At 46.0% G+C, this 23,078-nt stretch overlaps 1 protein-coding gene across 1 annotated transcript in view; it reads right to left on the minus strand.

The window, feature by feature from the left end:
• Positions 1-21,700, minus strand: part of Mitofilin (inner membrane mitochondrial protein mitofilin) — a 119,131-nt gene extending 97,431 nt beyond the window's left edge. The window contains exons 1-3 of the mRNA XM_065449568.1: positions 21,568-21,700; positions 21,084-21,154; positions 7,433-7,600 (exon numbers count right to left, since the gene is read on the minus strand). Coding sequence (XP_065305640.1) covers positions 7,433-7,600; positions 21,084-21,154; positions 21,568-21,657 — 329 coding nt within the window. The 5' untranslated portion in view covers positions 21,658-21,700. The remainder of the gene's footprint in view (positions 1-7,432; positions 7,601-21,083; positions 21,155-21,567) is intronic.
• Between the last annotated feature and the right edge of the window lie 1,378 nt (positions 21,701-23,078).

Below are 23,078 nucleotides of genomic sequence, written 5' to 3' on the forward strand. Positions count from 1 at the left end.
CTACCAGCACTTGTAGCTTGACTATGCTATCTCATTTGTAAATGCACACGAGGTCCTTAGGATTTGGGAAGTGGCAGCACCGTTAGCATGCTTCTAATGCGTTGCTTTCGGAGGCAGGCATGTCAGTAATACATTCACCAATGCTTGAAATTGGTAACCATCAAATAATTTTTTGTTAAGACACACTTCCTAGCTGGGCAGTTGCTTTTAGTGCACTGGTATGTTAAATGAAGTTGGTACAATAGAAATAATGTATTGCTTCTGAGGTGTGCTTTCACAATATTATTTTTCAACTGAAGTTTTCCTTATCTACTTCCAGGTTGTTGCAATAAATGGGTGAGCATGTATCTTTGTAATTAACGGGCATGACCTCCCTTCTTGGTATGTGGTAACCATCCGGGAAGGATGGGGAGTGGGATGGGTAACAAGACGAGGCCAAGTTAACAACTTAAAGGGCAACTCCGGCAATTTTTTTATGTCTACGGATGTTGATGAAATTCGCTGGGTAGGTTCCTCTGAGCGCTTCCGTCACATCCTAAAAAGAAAAAAAAAAAGCTCGGGAGTTGCACAGATTTTTTACAAATGAATTTAATTGCCTTGAAGAGCCTACCTTACCTCCTCCTCTGTTACAGGCCACATTGCACATTGTTAGATATGGCGCCGTTTCCTGAGGCTACTTCGAGTTCCCCAGACCACATCGAATCGCAGCACATTCCAGAGGAGCGCTCGAGCCAGCAAGTTCACGTGCAAACAAGTTCATACGCCGCCGGTGGAGCTATTCAATGCTTGAGTTTTCCAGAAAACGAAGGGATACCCCGGCATTGGTGCAAGGAAAGTGGGTCCCGAAACAAGACGGCTGCGATGTACCGGGAAGGCCTGGCAGCGTCGCCCCCACCTGGCTTTTGTGACGGCGATCAAGCAAGGGGGACCAAGCGGCGACTCTCTCAGCCTGGTGTGGCACCGCGGCACGGGCGCCTACCATTGGCCGAAAATGGCGTCATCTGAGCGGACTCTCCCACTGGTCGAACATGACGCGACTTCCAGTGCTCGAAGGGTTTATAAGAAGCATTCCAGAGATACCAGAGCATTCTGGAGCATTCTCTGATTCACCTCTCTAGAACTTCTTGCCGCAGGCCGCAGCGTCCGAGTTGCTGCCGGCCCGTAATTACTGTACGACTGTTATTTCACTCTCACCTCTCTGTAAATAATGTAAAATAAATACTCCCAAGTTTTGTTTTCATCCCGAAGTCCGTCCCTCAACCCCTACAATATGACGTAAGGAGTGTTCCATGCAGAGCATGCTGGGATCATGCAGACAGTGACGAGGAGTCGATGATCGTGAGCTAGTGCATGGCGTGAGAAGTTGCTGCAGTGAGAAGTTGCATTTTCTGTGGACGAGCAAGAGATTGGAGGCAAGTGGTGTTTGCGTTGGCTGCACGAACTTCAGCCCTCGCCATCTGCATACACAGTTTGAGCCGATGCCGACCGCGTTCAGCCAAGTTAAGCTTACGTGTCACAGTTTTGGAGTTTGTGCGTCTACTGCTGGCGGACTTGAGCAACTGACCTGAAGCTAATTAAGCCATTAGGATGAAGAAAACTGCTTCTGTAGTTCAGTTTTGACCATACAGATTTGAAATGAACCATTCATCATTTCATCATTTGTGTTTCTGCTATCCCTTTTGGTCCCCTCCATTCAATTCTCCTGGTTGCTTTTGCCTTTGGCCACTCCTTACATTGTAGCTTCACATCAAAGAAAACAAGGTAAGAAAAAAGCAACAAGATACACAAATACAAACTATTTAAAGCAGTGTTTCCATTACTGGAATCCACATGTTACCAGGGCATGCGCACTGATGACACACTCTAAAACATGCCATGTAACTGGTTGCATACGGGCAAGTCGCTACCATATATGACAGCCTTCACAAGCAATGCGGCCTCCATCTGGCTATCAGTTCGAGAGGACCGTTGGCAGTGCGTGCCTTTGTAGGCCTTGTCCAGTTCCGGCGACGCTGCAGGGCAACGACAAAATTCAAGACCACCATGACGTGTGCAGCGCTTCGCAGGGAACTTTACTTCATCCATGTGGCGACAATCACAGCACTTCGTTTTCTGTTTGGAAACTCATTCAACATGCCTTGCACAGCACTTAACAAGTGCCAGACGAACAGCAAACCAGCCAGCAGCATCACAACAAGCCGTAAGCAAAGACAGATGCAGCAAGCTGAGCTCCCCTTCTTGCTCGGTTCATCTGCATGGATGTGGCTCCATTTTCTATATGTTACGTGCTCGCTAACTCTGAGAAATCTATATACACCAGCGGAAGAACAGCATGTACGACGGGCCTTTGGGTAATCTTCCTTTTGGAAGCGGAGCACTAGCAAGAAATTCAGGCCCAGGTAGGGCTTCTATGGCAGCCCGATCCGCCCAATGAAATATGCCTGTCAGTGCGAGCCCTTTACTGTTTGGAGGTACACACTGTAATATCCTGTGTCGGCTACCAGTTTCGGTTTCCAATCGGTTACGTCAGGGCACCACTCAGCGCCAAACACTGTAAGTACACCTGTTGCATTTCCTCGCTGGAATAAAGGATTCTTTGTCTGGTCACCGACTTGAGCAGTCCGGCTCTTTTTTGCAGCGCTGCACGCCCCGGCCGTTTACGCCTCGTACCATCGGTGCTCCATCCGGCTGCCCCGTCGAAGCTACTACAAACTGGCGACGAGGTAAACCATTTACTCTACTTCCTACATGCCCTTGCTGTTCTACTTGTGCTCCTACTCCTGCTACTGGCATGCAAGACGCCGTAACTACGTCTCCTCCGTCAACCGCAACTCCCCCGCCTTTGTTCTCGGTGCCCAGCATGGCGTTCATACCCCCCATGCCGCCTTTCCTGGCGTTACCCGGTACTCCTGCAGTACCATGGCTTACATGGAAACATTACTTTTGCACGTTTCTCGAGGCAACTGGAAGCGAGGCACTACAAGACAAGTGGAAGAAAGCCATTTTACTCAGCAACTTAGGCTTCGAGAAGCACCGTCTCGACTACGACCTCGCGTCGCAAACGGACCTGACATCTACTACGTTCGAAGACATTCTTCGCATCTTTGACCAGCATTACGAAGAAAGCACCAATCCCCTGGTGCACAGGAAGCAACTACCAGGGGAAACCTTTCAGGACTTGGTCACCGCGCTACAAAGGCTAGCGCCTGCTAGTGCGTTCGGCGCTTGGCAAGAGTCCCTTCGCAACCAAATTTTGCAAGGCGTTGCATCAGCAAGAATACAAGAAAGGTTACTCTACGAAGGATCGTCCCTCACGCCCAAGAAAGCCCAGGAAATCGGACGAAGCGTGCAGCAAGTTCACAAACAACTTCAAGTCTTCAACAGCTCATCTGTTCAGCGCATCCCGACGCAGCGCCAGGATGGCATAGACAGCCTTCACCTTCCTCGCCCAGGTACGCAAAATGGCGGTTCCCACCGCCCTTCTCATTCAACCCGGCAGATTCGAGATGGCGCTCAACGGCATGGCGGAAAGTCGCAACCAGGGGAGGCCGGCCAACATGGCGCCTGGCCCAAACTCCGCGAAGCCAGTCGAGACATCGCAGTCCATTGCTATTGATGTGGTTCACCTCATGACATCGCATTCGATCCATCCGATCCATTTCCTGCTGTGCGTGCGGAAAACTGGGACATTACGCTTCAGTTTGCCGTTCGAAGAACCGAACGCATCAACAGTCCCCTGCTTGAACGCAGCTTGTATCCGCTACCACTGATACAGAATCAGTCATTACAGTCCGGTCTGTGCGTACAATTCAAGCTTTGGGCATTGACATTCAAGAGTCTTCGCTCATATGTCAACAAGTATCAGGAGCTCCAGCTGACCCAAGCGTTCAGCTTTCGTCTACCGTACAACGCTCCATTGGAGTTCGCCCATCTGTTCTCAGGACAATCGGGACTTGTAAAGTGCTTCATCCATGACGTTCGTCTCCGAGCTTCAGTGCAACCAGTCTCAGCGAAACTGCGTCCTCTACCTATGGTTCTCCGTGAGCAAGTCTCCACCGAGCTGCAACGGCTGGAATCAGCTGATATCATCGAACGAGTCACGGCGTCCGAGTGGATTTCTCCGCTCATCGTCGTTCGGAAGAAGGACAATTCCATTCGACTTTGCGTCGATCTTAGAGAACCCAACAAGGCTATTGTCATCAACACCTTTCCACTACCGAGGGCTGACGAACCGTTGCATCGACTCGCTGGTGCTACTATCTTTAGTAAGTTGGACTTGCAGTCCGCTTATCATCAGGTTTTATTGTCCGAGAAAAGCCATGAGCTTACTACTTTCATCACTCATGACGGTCTCTTTCGCTTCAAGCGTGTGTGTTTCGGATTGGCATCTGGGCCTTCCGCTGTTCAGCAGATAATGTCATCTGTTTTAAAAGACTGTCCAGGTACCTTGTGCTGCCTAAGTGATGGTTTGATTTGGGCCACACAAAAGTTGAGCATGATAAAAATCTGCAAACTGCGTTTTCCAGAATCTCAGCTACTGGGATGAAGCTAAATGCAAAGTGTGTATACAGTGTCCCAGAGCTCACTTTTCTTGGACATAGGTTCAGTGCAAACGGCATTTCATCTCTGGAAAACAAAGTGAAGTCAATTGTTGATGCACCGCAGCCAACTGACAAGAAGTCTCTGCATTCATTTCTTGGTCTCATGCGATACTACTCTAAACTGATCCCGCAGTACGTTGAATTTGTAGAACCGCTTAGGAAACTGCTAAAGCAAGGCCAACCGTTTGTCTGGGATCAGGATACTGAGTACAGCTTCTAGACTATTAAGGAAGTGGTTACATGCGAATTCGGCTCTTGCGCAAAAGTGTTAAGACGTACGTGGACCGTCGTCGCACAACAAAATGCCCTCAATTTCAACCAGGAGATCTTGTCTGAGTACGTAGCTCAAGAAAGTCCAGTTCTAAATACTCAGGTCAATTTAAGATTTACTGTAGGGTAGGTCGCAATACTTTCAAGCTTGAAAATGGCAAACGTTGGAATGCATCCAAACTTGTGAAATGCCCTGCACAACAGGATTTTCTTGAAACCTTAACTGAAAAGAGTCACTCCAGTGACTACCCATTTCTTGATGATGGTTTCCCACCTTTTCTTCCAGTTACTACTGGTATAGGGGATACCTTACGTTCCTTGCAGCGTAAATGTGCAGTACGCACATCATCACTACGATACTAGCCACCATACGAATCTGTCTTTTATGCTAAAAAGTTCGAACCTTATTTAGGTCTTTAGCATCCTCACGGGGTGACTGTCCCAACATTCTTGGAGTGTAAAGTGCTTATACGCACAATTTTCAATTCATGACAGCCACAGAGCTGCCTCTGAGTCAGGCTCAGAGCGAATCAGCCACCCATCAGTGTTGTCCAAGGGGGCACACAGATGTTTGCATTTGCTTGTACTCAGTGAACTTTTATCATGTGTGATTTGTATGTGCAATTGTGCACCTCGTCCTTGTCTTCCCAAGACGAGTACTCTTCAAAACTGTAGTGCAATCATTTTTATTTTCAGTCTTTATGTTGTGTGTTTCTCTTAAATAAGGAAGCCAAAGATGTCATTTTCTATTGTATAAAGAAGTCATCACCAAACACGCATGTTACAGTGCTAACATGTGTTCTTCTTTAACTCATGACTTGCTTTGTTGCGAGGAGAGCGAGTGGCGCATTTTTCTCTCAAGGGAGAGGTGATGTAATATCCTGTGTCGGCTTCCAGTTTCGGTTTCGAATCGGTCACATCAGGGCGCCATTGAGCGCCAAACGCTGCAAGTACACCTGTTGTATATCCCCCCGCTGGAATAAAGGATCCTTTGTCTGGTCCCCGACTTGAGCAGTCCGGCTCTTTAATGCGGCGCTGCGCGCCCCGGCCGTTTAGGCCTCATGCCATAGGTCTTCCGTCCAGCCGCCCCGTCGAAGCTACTACACACACCTCTAAACAGTTTCCACCCATAACATCATTTCATTCGGATGTTAAGATTTGTTTGGTCTTAACAAAGGCTCGTCGTATTTTTTTTTTTCACAAGAAAATAAGAACTACTAGTGCAGTACGGTGTTAATCTTTGGAGTCAGCGAAGAAGTCGGAGCGGCTTATCCCCTTCTCATATGGAAAACGCTCATGTCCCGGGGAGTCCATTGCCGTCATGATGGTGTTCATCTTCTTCACTAACATCCTGCATCACTTCTTGGTTGAAGCTCCGTACGATGGTGTGGCGGCCCTTAAGGACCAAGTGCTAGGCATCGCGATGCGACCAGCGCCCCAAGAAATGGTCTTCAGACCGCGATCTTAGCTAAGCCTAGCCTACTGCACATGTACAGCAACGGGAACAAACCCCAAATTGTCATGGCTGTATATGTACAGCCGTGTGAGAACATACGAAAAAAAAACACCTTTTTGGAACAAATCGCCGCCCAATGGAGCTGGGACCTCCTGCGACTTCTATAAACAATTCGTATTGTGCTGCCGCCACTTGCAATAAATGAAAAAAAAAATCCGACCTTATGGGACACAGTTTCCGAAAAAAATGTGACCCCTATAGGGTTAAAGAAAGCAGTCATTAATAGTTGTGAAAATGCCTTGTCACGTGCAGGCAATGAATGCCATCATCCCTTACATAAAGAACAGTTCTTGGTGCTCAAAGGTTATTACAAGGAGACTTCTGTGGCAGCAAACCCAGCTACATACTGTATTTTTTCGTGTATAATCAGCCACCACATACAACCCACACCAGAAATTACAACAGCCCGAAAAAAAAAAATCTTGTATAACCAGCGGAAATAACTGCATAAAACAACGCTCACATCTTTGCGACATCAGTCCATTTCTGGATGCACAACGCGTCCAAGTCGTACCTTTGGCCAGCAGCTCCCCCCCCCCCCATCTTTGGCATAAACTTTAGCTTCTGCTGTGCTGTATAGGACGGCCATTGAGCATTGAGCTCATCATGATCCAAGTTCGTTTGCTGGTGCCACATGCACTATCGCTATCGCCGTACACAGGAGTAGGCAGAGGGTGGGGTTCCCTTGGACATAACGAAACTTTGAATAGCGAAGAACATTGCCTTGAGGTGCGGCTTCATGGCAGCACGTGCCATGCTGCCGTGCAGCCACTCCTTTAGGCGAAACTCGCATATAATCTGCATTCCGACATTACTGCTAAATTTTTTAAAATTTTGGTGGAGTTATAAGTGGAAAAATATGGTATAGTACACCTCTACAAATGCCAACTCAGATGTGAAACTTACATTTGTTTCCAGGTAAATAAGTAAAAATAATGTCCAAGTGATTGCTGTGGATTTCGCTGTCACTACATAATAACAGAGCAAAAAAAAGTGCAGCACAAATGCAATAAACCCAGTGACATGCGCCGTCCACAGTACTTACACAGGTACTTCAGCCGGTCCAAGAATGCTGCCGATAAGGGAGTCTCCATACGGAAGGCTGCTTTCTAGTTTGTGCCTGAAGTCCAAATCGAATTTTGCATAGGCAAGAGCCCCACCGATGCCTACAGTAGCCACACCAGTTGTGACAGCGATGGTTTTGGCTGATCCACTGAAAAGACAAAAAACGAGAAACTTGCAGCTTTCATTTGCACATCACATGCTCTTGCAGTGGTGACAATTCCCAGGTCTCGGCAAAATCCCAAGCCCTGCACAGGGTGTCTACCAAGCTGACATTTCCTAATTCCTTGAGTTTTCCAGGTTTTCCCTCAGTGCCTTTGAAAAATTTCCTGAGTGATGCAGAACTATGTTTTGTGTCAAGACGGGCTGAAACCATATCGCCCGATGCTGTCACTCTCTAGTAAGCATATGAAAAATAAAAAATAAATGACGTACTCCAATTGGAATACTAAGTAGTGTCTTCAAAAAAAGTTGCAAATGGAGTCGGACATTCTCAAATACGAATAAAAAGGAGATGCATACAGAAGCAAATATTTTCGAATATGAGCTATTTCTATCAACTGATAGCAAGCTCAGTGGTATGAGGCTTGAACTTTGTCACAATATAGATTCTCTCTCAACAGCTCGCAACTCCACCTCAACTGTCCTGACATACTATCAGCCCATGCACGACACCTCAGCGTTGTGTTTCACTGCTTTAAAGAGTTTATTTTGGTTTCGATGAGGGGCACCTGCATCTCGGCATCAGCCAGCACTTTTTGAGCTCAAGTTCCTTCAAAAAGGCGGCAGCACGCTTCCTTTCCCGTTCATTCCTCAATGTGTAGGTCCTTTCTGGTCTTGTACTCCTTTCGCCACTCGTTCACCCCATGGGCCATTTGAAGAATCTTCTTGGTCAGTTGCACAGTCCACGTCCAAGTTTTCAAACTCCCTAGGGGCCGCGAAAACGTCCGAAAAATCGGCCAGTTGGAAAAAATAAAGGCATTTCATTTACAGCCCTTAGGGGCTCAAACCGCCACAGGCACATTCGAAAACACTCTGAAGTCCTGTCGGTACACGTATTAGGCATATCGGTGCTCATACTGTGACAGGAAATACCGGGTGCATGCGTGTATAATTAAGGAATGCATACTGTGTCCCGTGGCAATAGCCCATTCCCACGCATGTTATGCTTCACTGCAATACTTTTGCGCATGCTTCAACAAGTAACAAACTGGCATTATGCAACGCACCGTGCTTTCCAAGCTTCTAAGCCAATCACGAGGACCACAAAGGCGGAGTCCATTCTACTGCTGACAGCAGCGAATTCTTTCAATAAAAAATACAGCACCCAAGAGCAAGAAGCTTCATAGCGAATTTCGAAGCAGCTAAGCCTAGCGTTGCCGCAGTGGTGACTACGGCTGCCAGCGGATCTGTGTGTGACAGCGCCGGTTCGAGACGGCGAGGTAATCAAAATGGCAGTGGTGGTGGCTTTGATTAATGCCGTCTCGGACCTGTGGTCACAGCAAAACATTTGGAAAATCGGACAGCGAGGAGTTCTTGCGTCCGAAATTTCAGACGTTCTGATATATTGACTCTATGGGTGGTGCGGCGAAGCCATCGAAATTATCGGGAATGCGGAAAGTTGGTCGTTGACTGTACACTAGCAACTGCCGACGACAGGGTGTCAAAGACGATTCATTACGATTCCTGTCCGTCACTCGAGCCAGCGTTACTGCGACTTTCGACCCTTTCAATAAAATTACAGCTAATTTTCCCTGATAGAGGCACAAATTCCCCGAGTTTTCCCTGAGTTTTACCAGACTACTCAAAATCCCTGAGAATTCCAGGTTTTCCCAGTTTTCCCAGTTGGGAGACACCCTGCATGCAACGTGACCTGCTATCAAAGCAGCAAAATGGGGTCAAAGTAGAGCATAGGTATGATAAACATAACTACTCAAGTCTACTTTTAAGTTATACCTTACTTATGTAAAAGCTCTTCACATACAAAACTAGTAGGGCTCACTGAAACTCACATCAGGCTGCACTTGATCAAGCTAAGCTCAGTCAGACTGAAAGCATCCCTGGGCTCATTCAGACTCAGACTCTGACTCGGCATAACACTCGCCCACACAGGGCATTGAAATCGACGAGCTCTGAAAAGCTGTGGCAGTGGTTGGCCATCTTGCACTGTGCAAATGGTGCATTAAGATATCTGCCGGGCTACCTTAATGAATGTTCCTATTTTGAGGTGATAATATTAAGGAAAAGGTTGGAGTTAAGTACGAGTTTTGTTTATGAAACACATTAAGGCTCCAAAAAGGTAAAGAGGGCAAAAGGTAATTATAGGCACAGGGCACAGGATGAGTTTGGACTGGTGGCGCCTTCATGCGGCAGTGCCGTAAACGTAACAACTTGGTTGGATGCATTAAGCTATGTTCGAGGAGTGAGACATGCATTTCATCGCTAATCTCCCTCACATGCAGCAAGAAAGGCTGTCTTACAGAGGTACAATTACAAAAGTGTAGCACACATCATATCATTAACAGTATTAGAACATAGATGTTCAGGATTAGAATGAATTTTGAGAAAATATGTGAGGCAGATGTATGTTCTCTGCAGATGGAGTTACCACTCATTTGATTCTATGTATAAGCTTTCAATAGGGCTTGTTCTGAAAGCACTAGTGGCTAAGCGGATACCTAGGTGGTGGACAGGATCTGGCATCTTTAGCGTGCTCGGGGCGGCAGTTATATACGATGACACCATAGCCCAATCGTGATTGCATTAGGCTCTTGTAAAGACTCATTAAACACGTCCTACCGCTACCCCATGTTGTGAGGGATAGAATGTTTTAGAATGTGAGGGATAGATTGTTTTTAGACATTTTGCTTGAAGATATTTTACATGTGGAATGAAAGTGAGCCTGGAGTCAAGTATAATACCCAGAAATTTGTGCTTTGTTGACACGTATTTGTTGTCCACACAGTTCTACACAAGGATCTGGAACCAGGCCTCTTTTTTTTCTAAATGTAACAAGAACTTTAGTGGGGGTCGATTTTAAATCTATTTGTATCTGCTTACTTGGACAGCTTGTTTAGCGATGCTGTACCGGTTTCTCACACATTGCGAGATTACAAGAAAGCCTACTTGTATGTCGTCCACATAGATGGAATAAAAAAATAAGCCGGTGGCGATGAGGCATGGAGTGTGTTCATCTTAACAATAAAGAATGTGCAGCTGAGTACGTCTCCCTGAGGTACACCAGTTTCCTGTATAAATGGACGTGACAATAAATTGCCAATTTTGACACGGAAGGTACAATTAGACAAATAGCTTTCTATTAGGTTTGGCATATTCCCACAGATACCCATTTCCGACAAGTCTCGCAAGATTTCGTAGCACCACGTTGTACTGCATGCCTTTTCCAAATCGAGAAATATCGATAAGAACTGTTTATGAACAAACGTATGCCGGATATTTCCCTCAATGCACAAAAGATGATCAGTTGTGGACCAACCTTCTCTGAAACTGCACTGAAAAGGGTTAAATATTTTTTTCAATTCTAAAAATTTATAAGGCAATGATTTACCATTTTTTCAAAAAGCTTACAAATGCAGCTTGTGAGAGATATCGGGCGATAACGATACGTCGGATGGGTCTTTACCCTGTTTCAAAATTGGAATAATAGCTTTCTTCCTGAGAGCAGCATTCCAGGCTAGTTGGTAATCCATTGCTTAAATGATATTGCGCGACATAAAAACGACACGGACGTGTACCTTTCTTTCCTTTCCTTTCCGGATACCTTTCTTCCATGAGGAAGAAAGGTATCCGGCAGCTCAAACAGAGTTAAAAAGTGCAAGAAGCGTCATCAGCGTGTCAATGTGGAGGTTTTTAATCATGTCATACATGATGCTGTCAGTTCGCAGTGCAGACAGAGCTCCTGCATACGCTCAAGGAAGCACTCAGCTCGGCAATATTAAAAGGATGGTTGTACGATTCATTCGGTCAGCATTTACGTACCAGTGACTTAACGTATTTACTCAAATTTAATGCGCACTTTTTCTCCAATAAAACGGGTTCAAATATTGCATGCACGTTAGAATAGAGTACAACCCTAAATCCGGGTTACCATATTGCCATTGGCATGTGAAAAATGGCCGTCTCATACGGGCTTCTAGCCTAGCTGCCGTCATTGAGTTTCCTACAATAATTACTAGAGGGAACTCTAGCTCTGCAGTCATTGTACCACCATATGAATGGGACGCTATTCTCGACACGCATGGCAGCTGCACAACCGCCATTATCCGCCATGCTGACTCTTTGATTGGCTGTGGAGAGCTCACGTGCCATGAAATTTGTGCAGGGAAATGGAAGTTTTGCAAAATGCAATTTTGCAGTTTCATCAAGATTACAAAATGTGACGTGGACTGCAAATTTTATCGACTAATGCATTTTCTTGGTTCTTGGCAGCTATATTGTGACGTTAGCGCTTCAAAAAGAAAGTGAGCGGCAGCGTACAGAAGCTAGAGCAATGCATCTGCAATTTCGCAAATATGTGGTGGCGATCCAAGATAGCCGCCATGCCAGCTTGCTGATTGGCTGAAGGAATATGCTGTGGGGAGCGTCACAAGAAGGGCCATTTCGTAAATGTCAATTTGACGTTGCATGACGCTGCGCTGGGCCGCCATTACGGAGATTTTGCACCATAATTTGTTGTTCCATGATCTGCGCGAATTATGCTAATGAGCAGCCATATGCAATGGTGACCGAGAGGAATGCGTATCGCCACATTTTCCTCGTCGTTTGGCGCCATGAAAATCTTTTGTTCATAATGCGTGCTCATAGTATTTGCTTCGCTCTTGGGTGGTGTTGGCATTTGTGTTTTAGGCCATCATTTTTTAAAAGAACGCATTTATATTAAATAATATTGGTATGCAAGCAGTTGGTTTACTGTGAAAGCCTCGCCTCAAAAGACGAGACCTTGGATCCCGCCAGCCCAGAGGTTGATGGTGCCTTCAAGGATGGAGGAGCAGCACTGGCTGTATCCACCGAGGGGGCAGATGGCGTCACCGCCGGCTTACTACATATGGGCCTGACAGCTGCCGTTGTGGCACTGTCCCCTCACGCGCCCCTTCAGCAAAGCTATTCTTTGGCAGGTAGGAACCCTGCCTTTGTGTTTCCTTAAAGGAAATACAGTAGAACCTCGTCGATACATTCCCATTACGTACGTTTTCCCGGCACCAACGTTCGCAATCGAGAACACAAACAATGATCCACTAGAGACGCTCATTTCCGACCGGTTCATATGTTCCACAAAACACTATTTCTTGGCATCAACATTCAGAACGTTGAGTGTTGGTGCATTCAGTACGTACATTCAACACTCACTGATCACTTGTATAAAGTAAAATGACTATATTTAAATTATTTGTCCATGAAGTATCTAGACGTGTGCTTGTAATTCATTACCAGTCCATTTTATCTAGTGGAAAATAAAGTGCCGTGTTGGGGAACACCACGCAATAGCCAGCGAGCTTGCATTCCGCATCCAATCCAATCCTTTCCAATGCCAACGTGCTGCACAGTGTGCAGCACATCCTCCAATACTGCGGGGTTTTCAAATGGGTGGCAACTTGCAACTTCCTTTAGCAAACATTAACCTTCGTGCATGCGTAATCACTTTTGTGGCTTGGCTGCATAGACGAACATAAAAGCGTGGTTGAAGTGCACCGCATGGTCAAGAACATGGCACAGGAGGCAGCCATCTTGGAAAGAGCAAGGCAAGTGAGGTGCCTCAATACACACACGTGCATCGACCACCCTCACTAGCGAAAGATGGCAGCGACGCTCCACGCCTCCACACCGAAGGCGGAGCGGCCAAAGCGGGCAAGCGGAAAGCGGGTAAACCTCCTCACCAGGCAGGTAAAAGCGTGTGGACAACGAGGCGCCAAGCCAGATCGCTCGCAGACAAATTTTTTTCCGCCCGCCAGAGCGCCCCACTTTGCCGCAGGCAATCAGAACACCAGACGATGGTGGCACGGTGACGGCACTGGTGCACGCACAGTGCGGACGGACGACTGGTGCCACGAGATGGCGACACGTGCGCCACGAAAACACTAGATGGTCCACCTCCTCGACGACGGCAGCGAGGCAAGCCGTCCGGTCTGAACAGGCCCGCAAGCTCACCGCCTCGTCGCGTTGAATATCCGGTTTGCCGCTTAGACGCTCTGCTTTCGGTGTGATAAGCGAACCATGTTTCTCACTCTGCTAGCTTACTTGCGGCTAAGCGGAGTGCATGTGCATTCGCGCTTCCGCTCCTGTCAGCTGCTAGAGTTTTAGATTAGCATTTTTACGCACCCCTCAGCAGCTGAGAGGAGCGAAAGCGCGAATATGCCCTCCACCTAGCCGCAAGCAGGCTAGCAGAACAACAAACACGGTCTGCTTACAAGAGCTGTCTGAGCAGAGCGTACTGCGCAGTGCTTTGGCATCAAAGGATGGGATTGCATGCAGAAAGCAAGCTCACTGGCTATCACGTGGCATTTCCTGAGACAGCGCTTTATTTTCCACTGGAAAAAATGGACCGGTAACGCACTACAAGCACACGTCTAGATACTTCATGGACAAATAAGTTACATATATTTGTTTTACTTTATACAAGTGATCAGTGGGTGTTTTTATTTTCTTTCATTACTCTGAATTTGGCCAAAGGGCGCTGCAACTACGAAAGGTCCGCTACGCTAAACATATAACTAAAACGTGAAAATCGCCCGCTGTTGTGGCTTAGCGGGGCAACTCGGAGCGGAGCGTACCGTAAGGACGCTCAACTAAATCACTCTGCTGAGCGGAACGGAGCGCTAAAACAAACACTCTATTAAGGCACATTCACATCGAAAGCGGATTTTCAATGCGGCGAGGCGGTGAGTGCGAGTTCCTGTTCAAACCGGACGGCTTGCCTGACTGCCCGCGCTGCCGAGGAGGTGGAGCATCTAACATTTTCATGGCACACGCGGCGCCATGTCATAGCACTGGTCATCCGTCCTCACCGCACGTTCCAGTCTCGCCACCGTCGTCTGGCGTTCTGACTGGCTGCGGCAAAGCAGAGAGCTCCAGTAACAGCCTCATTTTCCGCCCGCTTTTACCCACCTGGCGAGGAGTTTACTCACCTTCCGCTCGCCCGCTTTGGCAGCTCCGCCTTCGGTGTGAACATGCCTGTAGGCAATAACCGAAACGTGCTGCCATTCGCTGCTGCAGACTGCTACACATTTTCTGGCCACTAGAGATCGCATGTGAATAAGGCGAGAGGCACAACATTCTTATTCCGATAGCAGCAAATCTCCGCCAAGGTCAGTCGTCGCACGCAGCATTCACGGCTATCGCCGTGAGACCTATTGCGATAAGCATCTTCACCTATCTGTTTTACAGCGCATGGGGCGTAGTTCCATTGCATGGTAGCGTACTGCACGCTTTAGTAGGCGACAATCTTAAAATGCCGCCGTTCACTGCTGCAGGCAGCGCAATGTGGGCATCACAATTCGCTTTGCTTCGGCAGCATCCAGTATTGCCCACCAGCTCGATTTCGTTCCGGTTTCCTGTTGCCCTCTTAAAACACAACACAATCAGAAAACAACAGACTGCGTCTCAAGCCACTGGAGCACCACCAGCTCTAAGCGCGTCAGCGCCGCCACAATCAGCACGACGCTTTGCATTTTATAGATGTCAACAACAGTCGAGTTTGTCAAATTTTCTTAGCTGTTCAGATTGTACATTTTTCCGGTTGGTATGTTCTTTCTTGCATTTTTTTCCACAACATATGAACGAAGTTCTACAGCATTTTCTTAAACTTTGATTGTTACAATCTCTTTTTCTCTCTTCCAGGACGGGCAGGATCACAACTATGCAGCATGTTTGCCATCGCAATTGACACAGTGCGGAGTGTTTTCCCATGTTTCGGATAAATGTTCATGGGAGCTACATTTAGCACATGCCTGTTGGCCTCAGCAGTTGTGTGAACTCTGTCCATCGCTAGCATTGGAAGCATCGCAGAGGATTTGGAACGTACGGCCTGACCCGGATTTTGACGTAACCTGCCTCAATACTCTTGGGCAGTAAACTCGAACCAAAAGTAAGGATTATGTGCTCAGTTTTAATCTCTTTGCCCTCACGCCTTATCTTAATTCTTTTAACATTAATAACATTCTGTTCAGTCCAGCCTTCTAATAATTCATTTTCAGTCAGTTCCATTAAGTCCTCATCGGAGACAACACCACGGGTGGCGTTCATGGCACAGTGGGGTGATACTGTAACTGGGATGTTACCGAATGACAATAGGTTAGAGAGCTTGTCATGCTTCTTATCTCGGAGTTCCCAAAAGGAGATCCCCGCTTGCCGTCTTTGTTACTTTATAGCCTCCACCAAGAGCTGCAGTCAGGCATTTCGAAATGAGGAATGGCAAGATCAACCTCACTACCTTTTCTCATTTATCAGTATGTATTACGTGAAACCACAGGAAGTTTGCTCTCTTGTTGCTGAAAAAACCTGCAAAACTATTTCGGTGCGCTCTCATTTCTGAAGGTGATCAGGAAGTTTGGAGAAAGAACTGTCTATGAATGTATTTCAGATTTCAGTAGTAATGCCAGCCACCCACTGTGGAGCCCAACAAGGGGACACCGCAGGACTTGTAGGAAACAGAGCTTGCGAACACCAACTGTACGTTTCTGCTATAACCAAATATGTAACACCAAGCTGTTCAGCCAAAGCATCAGGAAGACATGCTTTCAGCTAGGATTTTGTTATATCAACAGGACACACAGGAAACACTTTGCATTTTCACACTGTGTCAACAATCACCAAATTGAGTCAGTTTTAGCACTTGTCCATTCTACCTGCTACAGCATGGCAATGAATGGTGTATGCATTTCTCTGCACAGTGTGCCATCCTTAGTGTTTGTACTGTCTTTCATAATCAGGCCCTTCTCACTGTAGAACTTCACTGTGCATGCACTAACATGAGCTCTACACTACGCTGATTCCCACTGTTGTCACTACACCATTGTGTTGTCAGGCCTTCTCCTCAATCTCTGCTTCAATATAGGCAAAGCAAAACAACCCTTTGCCCACCACTACCTGGTGATAGAACTCATACCCTTGCCACAAAATGCAATTGGGAGCCGTATGCACCAAGTACTGTGCTAAAATGCAACTTTGGTGCTTGACAATTTGTCCAGGGTATTGTGTGCCATGCATACTCCCCGTGGCAGCCCCTCTGCATGCATGCACAAAGAGGACACATCAAGCAATAGCACAGCAGACAAAGATGATGTTCAATGCATTACAAAGAAGTTGTTCTTGAGACAAAAGTGTCATCTGAGAAGAAAGACATCACAGCCTGCTATAAAGGCCTGCTGATGTCACAAAGGAGTTCAGAGCTGTGATTACTTCTAACTAAGTTGTCATTCATGGCAGAAATTCCAACAAAGTGGGGTGCTTGGAAGGTTCAGAAATACATTTCATTTTACAAAAATCATCTCCAACACAGGCGTGATCTCTAAAAGAAATTGTACAGACATTCACTGTGCTATCTGTAATCTACAGTAATTCTATTTTAATTTACATCTCTTGAAGTACATTACCAGGGTGTCTACCAAGTTGACATTTCCAAATTCCCTGAGTTTTCCAGGTTTTCCCTGAGTGCCTTTGCCCATTTCCCTGAGTGATGCAAAACTATGTTTTATGTCAAGACGGGCTGGAACCATATCGCCTGATGCTGTCACTCTCGAGTAAGCACATGAAAAAAATTAAAAAGCGACTTAATCCAATTTGAATACTAAGGAGTAGTGTTTATGTTATTCAAAAAGAGAATAGAAGGCAGGGGTTAGTAAAATGCACAGCAAATAAAGTGTCTTCGAAAAAAAAAATTGCAAATAAGTCGGACATTCACAAATACGAATAAAAAGGAGATGCACATAGAAGTGAATATATTTGAATATATGAGCAATCTCTATCAACTGATAGCAAGCTCAGTGGTATGAGGTCCGAACTCTGTCACAATTGAGATTCTCTCTTAACCACTCGTAAGTCAACCTCAACTGTCTCGACATACTCTCAGCCCGCGCACGACGCCTGAGTGTTGTGTTTCACTGCTTTAAAGAGTTTATTTTGGTTTGGATGCGGGACACCTGCATCTCGGCATCAGCCAAAACTGTTTTTTGAGCTCAAGCTCCTTCATAACGGCGGCAGCAAGCTTTATTTCCCATTTATTCCTCAATGCATACATCATTTCTGTTCTTGTCCTCCTTCTGCCACTCGTTTGCCCCAAGGACCATTTGAAGCATCTTGGTCAGTTGCACAGTCCACGGCCGATTTTATAATTCCCTAGGGGTCACGAAAACGTTCGAAAAATCGGCCAGTTGGAAAAAAATAAATGCGTGTCATTTACTGCCCTTAGGGGCTCAAACCTCCACAGGCACGTTCGAAAACGCTCTGAAGGCCTGTCGGTACACATATTAGGCATATCGGCGCTCGTACTGTGACAGGAAATACCGGGTGCACGTGTGTATAATTAAGGAATACATACTGTTTTCCGTGGCAATAGCCCCTTCCCACGCTTGTTATGCTTCACTGCAATACTTTTGCGCATGCTTCACCATGTAACATTTCTGTACAAAGGCGAAGCTGACTTTCGGGAACCGGCATTATGCAACGCACCGTGTTTTCTAAGTTTCTAAGCCAATCGCGAGGACTACAAAAGCAGAGTCCGTGCCATTGCTGACAGCAGCTAATTCTTTCAATAAAAAACTCAGCACCAAACGGCAAGAAACTTCATTGCGAACGTCGAAGCAGCTAGGCCTAGCGTTGCCGCAGTGGTGGCAACGGCTGCCAGCGGATCTGCGCGCGAGAGTGCCGATTCGAGGTGGCGAAGTAATCGAAACGGCAGCGGTGGTGCCTTTGATTATTGCCGTTTCGGACCTGCTGTCACGACAAAACGTCCGGAAAATCGGACGGCGAAGGGTTCTTGCGTCCGAAATTTCACACGTTCTGATGCGTTGACTCTATGGGATACGTGGCGGTGCCGCGAAGCCATCCAAATTATCGGGAATCCGGAAAGTCGGTCGTTGACTGCACACTGGCAACTCATCCAGCCGACGACAGGGCGTCAAAGACGATTCACTGCGATTCATGTCTGCTGCTCAAGCCAGCATTACCGCGACTTTCGACCCTTCCAATAAAATTGCCGCTAATTTTCCCTGATATAGGCCCAAATTCCCTGAGTTTTCCCTGACTTTTTCCAGACTACTCAAAATCCCTGAGAATTCCCGGTTTTCCCGGTTGGTAGACACCCTGAATTACAATTTTGTGCTATTCATTGAAGAGTGCATTGTTTCCTTTTGCCTCAAGGATAAAAAGCCAGGGCAAATGTCAAGTAAATGAAGTGTACCACTCAAAAACTTGATCACAATTGGTGTCACAAATTTCTTTGCAATATAAATGCTGGAATGCAACAAGGGGGCAAAAAGTGATTGTGAAAAGTGTCATATTTCCTTGATTTTAATAGCAGCATTACAGGCTCCTTATTTGTTAAAAGTGCAGTCTGTGCATCCCCAGTTCCTTTGTGGCAACCACCAAACAGTCTTAAGATGTCAGTCATTTGTTTTCATTCTTTTCTTTCTAAGGTGTGTAGTATCCAGCTTTATACGCAAATTAAATATCAACTCGTAGAGACAACACATATAGCAATGAGTAGCAACGAACACAGAAATCAGAAGCACAGAAAAATTTGGCAGACTCAACTGTAGCTGACATCTTATGGAAAGCATTACAAGCGTCTTTATGTGCTGGTTTGCATGTGGGTAATTCTTAAGGATTTTCTATTCCATTTGTCAATGCATGCGTCCATGGCATAATGGTTACAGTATCGGGCTTCTGTACCAAAGGTCCTTTATGAGAATCTGCCCATTGGACAGTTTTGTTTATTTACCTATTTATTTATTTAAATATATACATGGCAGGTGGCGATATTGCCAGCAGCTGGCCAAGCAGGCAGGGCAAAAAGTTGCTGGCAGCTTTTTCCCACTGGCTGCCCGCGACCACGCGACTTGTCTGCTGGCAGAATTTTGAAGGCAAATGCTGGCATGTTCCTTTCTTCACCACTAGGCCTGACACAGAGGGTTCCTGCCAAGGGGAGTGAAACAACCTCGCATGGAGGCTTATACTTCATCTCAAGTAGTTTGCAGCCCTGCCAGAAGTACAAGGTGTACATAGGCAATATCCTCGTGATGCAAAATATAGTTTCGGGCGTAACTGTCCAATCAAAGGCAGGATTCGAAGTAATGCTTTGCTTGGTACATATGTTACAGTGATACATGACATGTTGGGGCCTTTACGCATGCCCGTCATGTACAGCAAATTCAGCAGCCATTGAACAGACGACACGGCGCAGATATATACATCTTGAGGGGCATTTGGCCTTCCTATTGGCTAAGGACTCCTGCAGTTTCCACAGTGCTGCAAACGATTTGTGAGATGGAGATGCCACTTTAGGGGGCTGCAGACCAATCAATGACACTTTGTTACTGTGAATTTGTTTTATTGCAAAATATCCATTTAGAGGTTAGTTGGACGCTCATGGCTGGGCAAAGCATACTGGGGCCAACAAGAGGCCCTAGTAGCACATACATTTGGAGCACTATCTCCAAGATTGGCCCATGAAAATGGCGAGGTCAAGATACATTCGCAAAAACTGGCTCGAAGAATGCAAAGCATTCTTCGACCCAGAATACAGGATCTTGCTATCAGCCAATTTGGTTGGCTGTATTTCATATTTACTACAGCTTCACATTACCACACAGATGAAATTATCTACATCGTTCTCTTATATATTTATTTTGTTTATCTATTTAAGCTTTGTCACATGAAGTTCAATGCAAAATGTATACTTTATTATAGAGGCCCGAATGAGTAAAATCAGGATGGATGGATGGATGCAAAACTTTAATAAGGTCCTGAGGTACGCAACTCAGCGCGCTGCGGGCCGCTCCCACGTTGGGACAGTCAGGCCTTGCCCGACCGCCGCATCGTGGGCCCTCTGGACAGCCCATAGTTGCGCCCCGGCATCAGGGCTCTGGATAGCGGAGAGCCACTTGTCTTCATTGATTAAATTGCTTTGTAAATTGAGTATTTGTAAATTTGATTTGTAAATTAAATTGATTGAATTAAGCTTTGTAAAACTCAAACGTAACAATTTCGAAAGGCTCTTCTGCACAGTACCATAAACTACTAGAGAACAAAATCTAGTTTCCCCAGTGCAGGGTAGCAAACCGGACTTTATGCTTAACTTCGCTACCTACCCTTAATTTCTATACCTCTCTCTTTCTCTCTCTACTCTAGAACCTGCAGCACAAAACTACTTTCAATGAAGACGCTACGGTAACTGACCAAGCCAAGGTGAAAAAGCACGTTTCGGAGCCCGTACAGGTTTCTTGGTCACATTAAGGCTAACAAGAGTCGCTCGTTCTTTTTTTTTTTTTGTCGCTCATTTGAATTCAAATTTTTCAAATCTCGGAAGTCGCGGTGCAAGCTGAGGTGCCGTGACATAATAGCATGCATAAGCCAACACGTTTCATCAAGGAAAAATGTGAGGAACAACTAAGAGTTACAACCTTGCAGAGGAGCTCGTTGACTGCCGACGGCTCTGAGCGGGAGGTCTGGATTTTTGTTGTATGCCGGTGAACTGAAACATATTGCAGTCACCATTACATCATTTAGCAGCAGACATCGCCTCTCCGGCTACAAGAAACTACAAATCGCTTAGCTTGCGGAAAGTTCGAGCCACAATTCTCAAACAACTTATCAAATGCAGAATGAGCAGTAGCAACGGCTTAGATTACATGTTGGTACAGCACCAATAACACTCAGCACGTTTACCTGTCAATGAAAAGGAACTCTTAAAACCAGTGCCCTTCATACCTATTCAAATATGACACTAATGTAACCTTGAGTGTGTACTCAAGAATTAGGGTTACCTCGTGTTTTACATGCCTTAAAACTTTCAAAATAGGCGAGAACAAGCCGTCAGGCATAAAAGCACATTAAGCCGTCTAGCTCATTGTCAACTTTTTGTGATGAGCGGCAGTAAATGCTTACCAGCAGAGAATATCGTTGAGAAACCTTTCGTGTAGATCGCCACATTTTGCCGGCCGCCAGTCCCGAGAAAACAGTAGGCCGAATTCGCATGCGGGTTGCGTACGAACGTGCATGAATATAAACAACGCGAAACAACGCTGTATATATAATATTTGTTTCTTATACAATATGCAAGTAATGCAACAATAACATCCTGAAAGAAAATATATATATATAAAGCTGTAGAACATGTTATTACTAATTGAATACGCTGATCACCGACGCTTGCAAAGGCCGCACATGGGCGCATAACACGCAAGCATGGCGTGTGTTGTAGGTGCGCGTATGCTGCCTTCGCTTTTGAGTAAGTTCCCTTTCGCGTTGAAATAATAGTTGAACAAACAGCTGCTTATTTTTTATTTTAGGTAACATTGCAAAGGTTGGTTTTGGCCGTACCTTCACAGCGGCGACCAAAGGGGCAACCGCCAGCTTGCGATCATTCGTCACAGTACGTCCCACTGGCAATGTGGGCTCTTCGTTCTCTGCATCGCTCCAGTTACAAAGCCTGAAGCCTCTCTCTGTTTCACGTGGATTAATCCTACCAAGGTGTGATTCTTCTCTTGCGGTGATTGATGTTCCCGCGTAGGCGTTTCTTTGTTTGTGTTTTTTAATGCAGACCAGAGTATGTCTTAAAACCTTAATTATGGCTGCTCATCTTCTGTTTCGCGTGCAGACACTGCCTCAGTTTCAGCAGGTGCCAAAAATGTGTGACCATTAAGAACTATAGTTACCCAGTGTGTTGTGCTACCTTTCGTGAAACTGCAAGCAATCGTTGTTGGTATATCGGAAGCTCTTTGTTTTCTTGAATTTGTGTAATGCATGAGTATCGCGCTATTTTATTACCAGGGAGTGAAAATTGGAAACAAATAAAATTTGTTTAATTATCCTCTGCAACGGAACTCATGAGCCAAAATGCAGAAAAACTAATTGAATGTAGCATAGTTGGCTGCACCAGTCTGCAAGCAGGACAAGTTGCCTGCAACCTGGAGTAGCATTGTTGGCTAGTTATGTCAAAATATCTAGCCACATCATCATACTCATGTTTCTTCATACGTGGCACCAGGTAAGCAGGTTATGGTGGCAGATGTATTGAGTTTACTAACGGCTAGCTCAAAGCAAGCACTGGAGTCTGTGGTCTGACCTTGATCCTTGGAAAGACTGTGCCCCGACTATGTACCTCAATTGACTGAAGCAGTGGGGCTGGTTTAATGTGTGGGCACGTCCACAGCACACATAAATAACATGGCTTTCTGGCCCTAGACACTTTTGTTCGGCTGACTGTTGCATGTTTTGTGAAAACACTAAATGTTTCAGTTAGCAGATTTCTTTAAGCCCATACCCCACAAGAGCGATTTTGTGCGTGGCGGTGATGAGTAACAGTTTTGAGCAACTAAACCGGCCGTCGCGCAAGCAGATCACTCGTCGCCCGGAAGTGCTATAAGCGACTAGCTATTAGTGCAATGTTGGAACTA

Source organism: Dermacentor albipictus, chromosome 1 (genome assembly GCF_038994185.2).
Source record: "Dermacentor albipictus isolate Rhodes 1998 colony chromosome 1, USDA_Dalb.pri_finalv2, whole genome shotgun sequence".
NCBI lineage: Eukaryota > Metazoa > Arthropoda > Arachnida > Ixodida > Ixodidae > Dermacentor > Dermacentor albipictus.